At 37.8% G+C, this 13,224-nt stretch overlaps 1 protein-coding gene across 11 annotated transcripts in view; it reads right to left on the reverse strand.

Moving 5' to 3' along the window:
- MYT1L (myelin transcription factor 1 like) overlaps positions 1 to 13,224 on the reverse strand; it is a 221,895-nt gene that overhangs the window by 21,572 nt on the left and 187,099 nt on the right. For all 11 annotated transcript variants that reach the window (XM_051614624.1, XM_051614622.1, XM_051614632.1 and 8 more), the window contains 3 exons: positions 9,931 to 9,993; positions 5,037 to 5,120; positions 3,509 to 3,730 (listed from right to left, as the gene is read on the reverse strand). In XM_051614624.1, the coding sequence (XP_051470584.1) occupies positions 3,509 to 3,730; positions 5,037 to 5,120; positions 9,931 to 9,993 (369 nt within the window). The remainder of the gene's footprint in view (positions 1 to 3,508; positions 3,731 to 5,036; positions 5,121 to 9,930; positions 9,994 to 13,224) is intronic.

The following is a 13,224-nucleotide window of genomic DNA, read 5'->3' on the forward strand; positions in this document are numbered from 1 at the left end:
TTGCTGCGAAGAAGACCAATGGAATCCTGGGGTGCATAAGGAAGAGTGTGGCCAGTAGGCTGAGAGAGGTCATTCTCCTCCCCTACTCTGCTCGGGTGAGGCCACATCTGGAACACTGCATCCAGTCCTGGGCTCCCCTGTTCAAGAGAGACAGGGAACTACTACAGAGGGTCCAGCAGAGGGCAACAAAGATGACTGGGGGATTGAAGCATCTTTCATATGAGGAAAGGCTGAGAGAGATGGGTCTCTTTAGCCTGGAGAAGAGAAAGCTGAGGGGAGACCTTATTAATGCCTCTAAGTATCTAAAGGGTGGGTGCAGGGAGGATGGAGCCAGACTTCAGTAATTCCCAGGGACAGGATGAGGGGCAACAGGCACAAGTTGGAACACAGGAAGTTCCATTTAAATATAAGAAGGAACTTGTTTACAGTGAGGGTGACAAAGCACTGGAACAGGCTGCCCAGGAAGGTTGTGGAGTCCCCTTCTCTGGAGATATTCAAGACTTGCCTGGATGCAGTCCTGAGTAATGTGCTCTAGGGGATTCTGCTTTAGCAGGGGAGTTGAACTAGATGATCTCTAGCAGTCCCTTCCAACTCTGACAATTCTGTGAATCTGTGAAGCATGCTGATAGAAAAATACTTGTATTAGTGAAGAAAAGTGACGTATTAGGAGAAAAGCAAGCTGTACTGCCCAAATTGAAGACTTTTAACTTCTGCTTCCCTAGGAGCTTTTACTGAGTCAATTAGTGGTCATAGCCCTGCTTTCTCCTTATGCATACTGGACACAGCTATGCCTGCAAAAAGCTGTACATAAGCCTGGTTTCAGTGTGCAATTGTCACATCATTGCTTCTCTTCAGAAGGTGACATTTGAGATTTATAGCCATAGCTGTATAGCAAAATGTTGTTTGAGGTAGAAGATGAGACTATAGCCTATTAAAATAGATACACTAAAAATGAGGGGATATTCCATCCTTAAGTAAGAAAATACATGGTCTGTAATTTAGGTGAGTCTGAACTCCACATTAGGACACCTAGGTTTAAATGTCTGTATAGGAACTATGTGTCAAAGCTGTCAAGGAGCTCTGGGGCCCATTCATTTAATGTCTGGCACCCTTCCAGATTTCCTTTGAAGTATATTTGGCTCTAAGCTGTCACAATCAAAGAGTGGGAGTGTTGTTTTTGCCAGCCCAGCATGGCCATCTCGCATGCCCCGCCAACGCTTCCAGTGGCATAAAGTGTCTATTTGTAGGCAGGGAAATCCCACTGCCTGATGAGGTACAATTGATCAAAGGCAGGTGTCTGCTTTACAGGTGAAGTGAACAATCCCTCAGAATCCACTGACTCCATTCACTGGAAGAGGAGCAAAAGCACCTTGTTCACCTATAAGTAGGTAATTAAAGTAGGTGAATTGTTCCAAAGCTCAATCCTAAGTGCAGAGTTTGATTCAGTTGTCCATACACAGGCATGAAACGCCATTTGTGAAGACATATCATTAATACTGGTAAATATGACACTGGACCTGCCACAGATGTCTGCCTTTCTGAGCAACAGCTGGAGTCCACATAAATTATCCTAAGACATCTAAAATGGGTTCAGATGCTTTTCTTTGTGTGAGCAAATGAGCCTAGCCCTTTAAATAGTAACTGAAGAATTCTACAGGAATGAGTAATATTTTTAAAATTGTACGGCTTTTTATTAATATTGCTGTATCTTATGGAAGATTAAGAAATTGTTAAACTTGCTCACAACAACTTACAGTATCAGCTTTTTATCAAGATTATTAAGTAAGATCAATCTACTTCCATCAGTTATTTTAATCAACCTTTCATCTTCTGGTGCACTCCTCTATCAATGGACCTTTTTACACAAGAACGGGTCTCACTTTCTTCTTAAGATAACAGTACTCAAAAAAGCATATGCTGCTATGAGGCTAAATGTCATATTTATGTTTCTCCATTGAAAAAAACCCAACCAAACATCAATTCTATGTTTGCATGAAAACATTCCTGTAAAAAAATTAATCTATACATACCATTTGCCTCTTAATTTTGAAGAGCAGTTAAATTAGTACATTCCTTTTAGAAATTAGTTATTCTTGTTGCAATAATTTTCTCTTTAAAAATATAAATCTACGTAAATGCTCCTTGGAAGCCATGGCTCAACTAAAGTTAACATAATTTCAAAATTTTAATGACAGATCTGTTTGAATTAAATAAATGTTACACCATTGTGAAGAAAGCTAAACTGAAATATGAACACGAATATAGATTTTTTACTGAAAGTAGGAAACTTGGACATGTGCACAAATGGTTGGGGCTTTGCATCTGCTGCTCCCTAAATCCTATGGGAGCTGTAGGCTGTGTATGATTGACCACTTAGGTAGCACATCGTATCTTGGACCAGAATCCGTTCATGGTAGATACCAAACAAACACTGACTGGATAACCAGCTCTGAACCTGAACATTGAATAGGAACACAAAGTCAGGAGAAGCTGCAGTAAGAGTAGGGCTTTTGAGTTAACCTATAAAGGCTTGTTGAAGAAAGAATAAAAGGAAATAGTTACAGGCAAAAGAAGGAAGAAGTACACTTTTCACCTCTTTATCTAGAACTGACTACACAGCAAGATCAGTTGGTTTAGTTAACTAAAACGTACAGAAGTTCAAGTGAGGTCTGCCTGCAGAAGGGTGACAAATTAGACACATTGGCTTGACATATTTGAAGTAATAGAGTTTTATGTAAGAGATTACATAATAAGAAATTTGCTCTAGCAGTAGAATCTTGTTCAGGCTGAGATTCCCACTTAAAGCTCCAAGAACACCCTTGCTTCCTCATAAGCTAATATCTAAAATGGCAGTAAGATTTATCCCTAATAGACTGGCTACTTTCTCTTCCTTCATCTCCTAAAAGCAATGAAAAATGTCATCACTGAAGTTCTCTTATTTTTGCTAAGCTTATAAAAAAAATTGGCTTTGTATTTCTCTTATCAAATACTTGTATTCCTTGGTTTTAACTAATCTGCTGTCTTCTGCATTTATTGCTTTCCATGAACATTTTCATTACCAAATCAGTAAAAGTACTTTGTTTCTATGGAACTGGTTCCTAAAATCATTTAGTTCCATGATTTGAAGTTCAGGAATCAACAATGTGTTTGATATCTCTGAAAATAAGGGGTACTCAGATGTGTATTACGAAGTCTATCATAAGGTAACTTTTTCAAAATCACTCAATAAAGCTGTAGCAGATTTACAGCTATTGTCCTGCATGCTATTTTGCCCTAAATTTTTCTATATATTATAGATTCAGATCCTGGTCTCTACCTGCAAAGACTTGCATCAAAACATTTGTGTGTCTTAATTTCCAGTTATCTACAAACATATGTAGGAAGATTATCTTTGAAAGTAATCATACAATTCAAAAGGAACAGAGAAATGCCATGACAAAAGCTGAATTTCAAATCTTGCAAATCTAATTTAAATAATAAGTGAAAAATAGAAGCCATAGTTACTCACCTACGATGAGTAAGAAAACTACCACTGACATGTCCTGAGCCATCACATCCTGGCGTTGGACATGACATTCCTTCCGTCTTCACTGACTTCCAAGAGAACTGTGAGCCATTTAGGTACCCATCCTTTTGCCTTTTGGCAGCTAGAGGACACCCTGATGCACTGCGATGGGATGCATATTTTCCAGTTATATGACCCTGACCATCACAACCAGGAACTGGACATCTGGATAGCAGATAGATGAGATAAACTTTATTGTCTTGCCATCATATACCTGGTAGCCTCTACAACAAAGTCAAAATAAACCCGACATGAAAAGAAAAGAACAATCATGCACTGTGGTCTTAAAAATAGTCCAGATACCCTGTAGTGGGTAAAATTACAAGTGTAAAAAAAAAAGTAAGTTATTTGATAAACTGTAAGGAGGCTAAACAGTAGACGAAGTCACAGCTGTTGATACTGTGCAACTGCAACAAAGGGACTGAGATACATATTTGAATTGCAGGTGTTCATTACAGTAAATATCACATTGAAATTGAAATGCTGGCTATGGAGCTCCACTCAGCAGGGAAACTGCCCATGAAAACTGTATAAGCATAAAATCCTACTTAGTATAATCCCTGGTACATTTTATTTATGTGTATAGAATCTAAGAAAGGCTTGTCGGAAGTCATGAAAATGTTAGGCATAAACAGTTAGGTGTAAAGTGATCATAGCACCTCATCAGAAACCCTGAGGATTTAACCACTCTGAATAGGAGAGATTATAACAAACTATGTGCTACAGCCAAGAGAGATTAGCTCCGTATTCATCTGATATCTTTCCTTACTTGGAAACTACTTGAGAATTTACCCATACCTTTGCCCTGTGTACTTCTAAAAAACAAATAAGCAGGGTTAGAAGGAACAGGTTAGAATCTTCAAAATGAAATGTTTAAAGAAAATAGTGGTTTTTTTCAGTATGCTGCTACATAACACATGTCAAAACAAGCGTGGTTACTTCACTGTTTGTCCTACACTGAATCCTTCACTGAGGATCCAGTCCTGAAAAGTCTAAGCAATCATTAAACCCACTGAGTTCAGTGGTCACTGGTATCAGAGCATCTTGCAATAAGAAACCAAGACCTATAGGTAGGAATAAGGTTTTTTTGCAAACTGTAAATACAGTCAGATTTGTTGCAGGAATCTCATATAAATATTCAATTCTTTGTTCCCATAAATACTTTATTTAGCATGTATTGTTTGTCTATATTATGAAAACATGTTTAAGGGATTTTTAGGAGGTAAAGATCTACATAATTTTTTAATTTCATGTGAAAAATATATTTTTAACTGTTTCTAAATTATAGAAGATTGTCTCCTTGGCTAGAATAAATCAGCACAGACCCTTAATTTACAGTTCACTCATAGAAATCAATGTGGATACCTGCTCTTGGATAACTATCACATAATATTTAAGCCTTAATAAAAAGCTGAAGATATGTATGACCTTATAAAACACATGAAGGTCCTTTGGCAATATTTGTTCTCACCTAATTGGCTCTTGGTCTTCTTTGTCTTCCTTGCTTTGTGCTATCCTGATTCCACTTTTCTTTGCTCGTGGACAGCCTGAAAGACTGAGTGAAAGAAAACATTTTAAAATGCAATTTATTATTCGTGGCTACAATTTTCAAGGGAAAAAATCTCTCTGAATTTTATCTGAAAAACTGGCAGAAGAGGTAATCCTGTCCAGTTTCCAAAATCAGAGATCAGGCTGTTGAAAGGAGGAGAGGTGCAGTGTGCAGCCACCAGGGGGAATCCGCGTCTGTCAGTGTGCGCTGCAGGACAGGACTGCAGGCGCTGCGCAGGCCACACGCACAGGCAGTCCCCGGGGAGCAGGAAAAGCAGCTCTTCAACTCTGCCTAACAATCACTCTAGCCGACTCAGAAGCAGCAGCGACAGCTTTAAAAGGAATAGAAGGCAGTGTTTCAGGGATGAGAGAAATTGCGTCCTCTGTATGTCTGGGAGGGACAGAAGAATGGGCTTAAAAACCAGGAGTTTTTGGATCTCTTGGTAGGACTAAAGATTTCTCTAGGGAGCACATTAGAAACACTGTCAAACTTTTTCTTAAACATCATGTAAGAGTCCTATAGAAAAGCTGAATAAAAACACAGCAGAGTTCAGAGCTGTACAATGCCTTCCTGAGAAAGAGTTTCAGTGCTCAGAACTCACCCAGACAAAAAAATTTGGTAGAGACAAAGTTACATTAGCCTAAGCAAGGTAACATTTAAATAGACACTGTGAATAAGTTTTTAACTACACAAGATGGAAAAAGATACAACTATTCCAAAATTTTGTAAGCTCATCTTTTTCTTTGCATATGAAGACTTCACTATAGAAAATATATAGTAGACTTGACAATTATTTTAATAGATATTTAGAGATTATTTTTTTTTAAGTAGTTGTGAGGACACAAACAGGTCTGTCCAAAAACCTTGCTTTGTCTTCTATTTAGATGTTATTTCCATCTTAACATATCAACATTAAAAAATAAATTCATTAGTAGAACCCCACCTTCAAAAGCACTGAGATGAGAAACAAAGTTGTGTCACTAAAGAAAAATTGCCACAGGGAAAGAAAAAAAAATAGAAGATTAAATGTTTGATTCAGCATAATAATAAAAAGTACTTTGGTGTTGTATAGTAGGTCCTGTCTTCTGGAAAAAGAGACAGAAACAGTGGTAGCAAAATTTTCAGTTATCTTGTCTTGTCAAAACCAGTGAGGACTGAGAAGAGCAAGCATAGAAAATGGTGATGCAATCACAAAGAGAATTCTGTGCTGGTAAATGAAAAATAGACAAAAATAGAGTTTACATCCGGTAAAGTAATAAATAAGTCAATTAAAGAAATGGAAGAATGTTAGTATAAGATATTAGACATAGTGTATTATGCAGCAGCTTTTAGTGAGATGGCATGGTTACATCTATAGTAGTAAACAGAAGGGACCTAGGACCTTGACCCCAGACCAGCAAGCTCACATCCATACAGCTACACTTGCGGCCACTTTACAGCAGGACAGCCACATCCATATTGCTTATAGAGAATGATCTGGACCCATGCGGAGCCCCAAATCATACCTGAGAATTGCCTGGGAGATTTTCAGTAGCCCAGCCTCAGGACCATGCCAGAGGACATACAAACAATTTAACAGTGTAGGTACCTGTGCTCTAATGCTTGGACCTGTGCTCTCATCCCTTCTCATTTGCTACTTTAAATGCAGCTGATCATTTTCCTTTTTAAAGCAAGCTGCTATTTATTCAAACTTGCATAGTGCACATCAAACTGTCATAGTTCCTTGTGTACAAACTAAGCCTCGGAAAGCCTTTAACAATTAAAAATAGTTTACTTTGAAAAGAATAATATAATCTGTAAGAAGACAGAACCAGGGGGGAACAGAATCTGAGGGATTTAGAGGAAGAGGAAGCATGTTGTAGGGCAATGGGGCAGTTTGGGAATAGTTCAGTTCATTGTCTCCTGGACTGCAGAAAGTGAAGGGGAGAAGACAAGGACTTACAAGTATCCATAGCTTATCTGTGAGACTAGTCATACCCACTGTGTAAGAATAACCAGTTTTTGCATCTGAAGATGAAATAGTTAATAGAAATGCCTCAGAAAGTAATACTTTTTTTTTTTGTACATGTACAGATGGATGTGCTTGTAGATATGACATTTTTAATAGCAAAATCTGAAAGAAGAATTTCTGCCTTGACTAATGATTTAATGCTTTCTACATATTAAACCAATTTAATTATCACCTACTTATTGGTATTTTTGTGCATCATCTTTTTGCAATAGATCTTTCTATTCTGCCAGTATGATTTATTAGAAAATTCTAAGACCTTTCAAGTCCTCTAAACAGACATTTCCAACAGACAGCTTCTGAGGTTATGATTAATTCATTTTCCTCTGACAGCAGATTCACCAAGAAAACATATGTCAGGGAGGAGCCTTTGCTTTTGCTTTTTTTTTTTTAATCCTATAATAACCAAAAGCTATTAAAAAGTAAACATATTATTTCATTTTTATATCAGTTTCATTCCTTATAAATGAAGATAAAGAACAGCAAGGGAAATCCAACACTGGTATATGCTGCAGGAACTTATTTCATACACTGAATGGGTGTGTGGAACTGCAGAGAGTTATGGCAGAGTTAGATCTGCCTTCCTGTGTGCTTGCTGTTGAGCAGCCATTTTAAATACCTAGACATCTTGGCAGCCATTTAGGAGGGAAGTTTGTCATTCTTTTCCTTCTGAAACTGAAAGGGCTGTAAGGGATGGTATTCGATACAAACAAAAATACTAACTCTGCTGCCAGCAGAGGTAAATGCTAATTTGCAGTGTGGGAATTAGAAAGCTTCACTGTGAACGTGCTGTGGGGTCTTTCACACTTAACAGCTCCAGATTTATGCTACTGGTTTGCTGCTCTTTTAAAGAGCATGTATTTTGCCAGCCTCACCAGCTCAGAGGACAGCCTTGACAGATGCCATGACCTGAACACTGTGGGGCTGGCTCCATGTAAATGTGACACGTCTTCTGGGGACATCATTGGTTTTAAGGAAAGAAGACAACTGCAGCAGCGTCAGTGCCCCTATGCCTGCAGGCAGACAAAGATCTGGGGCTGCCAGGAGCCTTTTGGAAGAGAAAAGAAGGAGTTATATGGTCAATATAGACAAACTGGCATTTCAAAGGGTTGAATGTGTTAAATCCCAGTGGACTGCGTTAATTCCAGATCACTTTGTTTTGCTGAATTGGTTTTTGTATCTTTGTATGTCCTGAGTATGCTGCAGAATCAAACGAAAACTTTGTCCAGCACCCATCTACAGAAATGCAAGAACGTAAGAATTTACAAATGAAACCAGGTTAACACCCTCTAGTTTGTGGTCTGGTCCTACAGTGGCAAGGAGACAATAACCAGGGAAAGGGTTTAAAAAAGAGTCCACACACAGTGATTCTCCCCTGCTTTTAAGTTTCTTGTTTGTGACACTTTGCCTTTTGCATCTTCCCTGCCCTGCCTGTTTATAGTTAAATAGAGGACCAAATACATAAACAGTTTCCTAAAACAGTGAAGTTGGGGCATAGCTACACCAAGCATAGTGCTAGTAGAGCTGTGAACTGTTAAGTCCACATATAGTTAAATGTACTTCTTCATTTGATCATAATCCCTTTACTTACATGATTTAATCTCCTACATCATGCTTTTAAAATGCTTTTAAAATGTTTGCAACTTCTTTATAATGTTATTTGTACTTTTGATGTTTAACTGTACATTTCTAGAATTGTTATTGTGATCTTTCATTTTTACAGCATGTAAAAGTATGGCACAAGCCAAATGTCTATGTCATATGTTTTGACTTTAAACTGTTTGTTACTTTTACTGGGAACACATTTAAACTGGAAATTTGTGTATTGAGTAGTTCTAGCCAATTGTAAAACTACAGGCATTGGTAAAGCAAGCAAATACCCAGACTCAACAGTAATACCATACATGGGAGTGAAGAGCCTAACAAAATAGAGGTGGGCTACACTATTATTCTTTGATCAAACAGTGGATAACTATCTACAAAGTATGGTGTTTCTCCTCTCTACTGATTTATAGTTCTCAAATAGACACAGGAGAATTGCTAACTGCACAGCATTTGTAGCATTATCTCTACAGTGCTACTAATTCATTTGGGCGTTACCAGTAATACCCTGGTTTGTAAAATGAAGTTTTCTTTGGCCCTTGGTAAGGATCACAGTTATGGTTTAGGCAGTCAAAGTAACAGCTTTATCTTTCCATTCTTCTGACATAGTTATGTACAATGTGTTGTGATTTAAAAACGAACCAAGCTTTATTCTGAAATGTACTAGCAAGACTGGTGCATACGAGATAACAGAGATACTTTTTCAGTCTGATTAAAGCTGGTGAGGGTTTGTCTGGGATGGGAGACAAAGAACTGGGTCCAATTTTGCATTTCAAGAAATACGGAGGGAGTCCAGAAGAGATGTGCAAGAACAATCAAGAAACAGAATTTGTGGGGGGAAAAAAATGCCAGAAAAGGTTAAGAGTGTGAGAAGAAGAGTTAAGTCATTCAGAATATAGAACAGAAGAAAATTATGAATGTTGAATTCCCTCCCCAGGCTAACCGAGAAGGTATAAAAACTGGATTAATTTTCTGCAAATATTCTGCTAGGTATCAGCAAAAATCTTTCTGCCTATTTGGGTAGTGAGTCCTGCTGAAGCTTAGAACTGTTATTCATTGGTGATAAATAGGATGAGTTAGACCAACTTATGTCTATGTACAGCACTGGATCCTACTTTAGTATTGAGAGAGAGAAGAGAGGTCTGTTGAGGTCCCTTTAGTGCTTCAGTTGTTTGATTTAAGGAATAAAACCTTCTTGTTACATACCTTCGATGTGAAGCGTAATTTCCAGTAATATGCCCAGAGCCATCACACCCAGGGGTGGGACACCTAGAATAATAATGGAAAAGACATGGAGCAGTGTTACTGACATGAAAGATGTAACTTCCAATTAAAAAACATTCATTGGCTCAGTCCTTGTTTCCACATGTGCCAGCCTGGTGGACCTCTAGCCATTGCTAAACCTGAGCTTAATTCCACACCAGGGACAAACATACTTTTTTTCATTCATAAAATATTTTTCTTTGCTAGTCCTCACCTGCCCACTCAAATGCTTTTTGGGTATCTCTAGCATCAGCACCTTAGTGGAGATTTCCAACAGCAGCCTGACATCCCTGCCCCACCAGGAATGAGTAGGGTTGACAGCAAATGGAAAGTTCCCATGGTGTGTTCTTAGGTAATACCTAACACTACAGTGAGCAGTTTTGCTTTCCATCAGGGCTACTGCACTAATCCTACTGCACAGTTTCATGAGGTTGCACCATGGAGAGACCCCTCCACCTCTCCATTAAGCCAAGAAAACGCCTAAGGAAAAGGAAATGTATAGATGATGTAGTAATGTTGACCTCTTGCAGAGAAATGGTCACCCACCCAAACAGTCCCAAACCCCAAGCTACAGCACCAGACAGAGTAGCCATCAGTAGATTTCTAATAGTTGAACAACATTAGAGAAATTAAAGAAAATAGGTGTTTTTTCTACATTACAAAGTTGATTGCTAACACCACAGAATAAGCTAGATTATAATGCTACATAAAACCATTAGCTGGTATTCGAACTGGTACACTAAATCACATAAAAGACAAAGGAAGAATTAATTTACATTAATTTTAATGAACAAACAAATGCTAAATTAATTTTAAAAAAATCACTTGTCTTGAGCCTGAATTTTAAATTCTAGCCATGCTTTAAAACCTCATTTGAAGAAAGCATTCAATTTCAAAATAGCACACGCACAAAATCAGATGTTGCTTTCTGAAACATCAGATTTTGATAACATTGAATTATTTCACTATTTGTATCCAGAGTTCCTGCAGACTTCGGATTGCACCCTTTAGTTGCATGTGTGCTTTCCTCAAAGGTGGTCCATACTGGTAAACTTTTGTTTTACTAAGGTTTCTGCAGAGACTTGAAAGGTTCTTAAAATCAGGTATTAAGCAACCCAGAATTCAGTGTAATGGGGCTGTCACATTCCATTAAGCTGATTTTTCACTCTTTAAAGCTAGTAAGCATTACCTACTTCTGAGGAGCTCAGCAGGGCCAGACTTCAGACATGATTAATGCAACCTTGAAAGAGATAAATTAGACTGGAATTTGTTAAATGGAGTTCTCATGTGGTCTTCATCTGGAACAGTTCTGTTACTCTATAGAAAGCATTAAAATATGGTAGCACTTCCAGGATGCATGCTGGTAAAAACTCTGGGGTTCACTAATCACTGAAGTTTCTCTTCTGTATAACCAACAGCCTGTGTGCTTTGAATAAGAAGTCTAAACAACTTTCTTAAATACTAGATATCTTCAGTGATCTGCAATGCTGGTCTTCTACTTCCATCAAGACCAGCTGCATCACTGAAGCCTGACTGAAGTCTCTAAAGATCAAAAGATATGGGAATAAGAATTAATTAAGGAATTGACTAAGCTTTGGCTCTAAATGTCCAAATGGCATTTAAATGAATAAAGGAGAACAAGGAGCCATGAGACCTCAGCCTGTCTAAGGTACTACAAGGATTCCTTCTTTGTGAACCTGTGCTAGTTGAAGCCACCAGGTTCCTCTAGAAACTTTTCAATTATTTTGAGAATAAGCTGTTATCAAAATTGAACAATGACTTATTTTATCTTTTCTAAGACTTTGCTACAGGCAGGCATGATTAACAGTGTCTTAACAAACAGGATTTATAAGATGCACTAGTATTTCCAATTAAAATTAGACCATTACACCTCAACCATTTGGAGAGTCTTACATAATTTAAAGCTAGCTTATTTTTGTGTCATTAAAAAAATATTAAGCAACTGAAGCTAAAGAAGAAATTATCCTGCTGTAAATTGAACTGATAATCTTTACAAAAGTCTCTGTACAGTTCACATCAGTTTAAAATAATACTTTTGATTAAACTAGAAGACATGTTTTTATGTAGGCACAGATTTTAGAAATACCTTTCAGATTTTGATTTTGGCACTATAGTATTTGTTTTCAAGACTCATATTGACCTACATGTAACAGATGAAATTAATTTAGTGCACTTGATAAGAACATTTTAAAACCCTGGAACATTTCTATTTACTGTTGTTTCCTTTCTATGGGAAGTGCTTACAATCACTGTGAAATACAGGATGCAGATATACAGCAGTCTGTTTCAGCTATAAAGTTATTACAATATTTATTTGCTATCCTAAGGAAATTAGGTAATGAGATAATTACAAGTCTTTGTACTATTGGCACTGTGAGCCTGTATTTTCAGGATGTCTAATTGTACATAGAACTTGCACATACCCTACTACTTTACTACAACTATATTTTACTTAACTTACCATGCAACAGAAAAATGCATGTACATGTGCTTATAAGAGGCAAGTGATGTGAAAGCCTTTGAAAATTATTATAAAAGTAGAAAAGGAGATATTTCCTCACTTACTTAAAGTGAACATAATTTGGCAGGATCAGACTCCACATTATAGCTTACTGCAGCAAAGGAAATAGTACTGTAAAGAGTGAGCTGACAAAAGGAACTTGCTGTGTAGAGTGAAGTTCAGAACACATATTAATAGCACATTATCACAAATTCAGGGCATCCAGTAAAAGAGTGAGCTTGTCAGTGAAGGGGAATCCAGTTAGCACCACCCTGATGTCACATTCATTTCACAGGACTTCCCAGAGAAGCTGGTTTTGGGAACATAAGCATAAGCAGAAAGCAGGACAGGCAGCAGAACAGCAACAGCTGTTGCAGCTGGATGCAGTATTTGGCTTAGATTCCATAGCACGAATGAAAAAAAAAAGGCAACAGCCAAACTGAGATAAATACCCTTAAGCTCTACTACCCATTCTTCACTGGGGAAAGGACTGAAGGTGTGCAGCAATTAAAAAAAGACTTTCAGCAGCTTGAAGGAACTTAGAAATGTTTCTAGGACTGGGAAGGAAATGAACTCAATGCCTAAATGGGCTCTGGGAGGGGTTTTCCAAATGCAAGTGGTTAAAAATCTTGCTGCAAGCTACGCTCTGAAAAAACCCCACAACAAACAAACAGCTCACATCAGCACAGCAGACTAGAAATAAGACACATATTTAA

This window comes from Apus apus, chromosome 3 (assembly GCF_020740795.1).
Source record: "Apus apus isolate bApuApu2 chromosome 3, bApuApu2.pri.cur, whole genome shotgun sequence".
In the NCBI taxonomy this organism is placed as follows: domain Eukaryota; kingdom Metazoa; phylum Chordata; class Aves; order Apodiformes; family Apodidae; genus Apus; species Apus apus.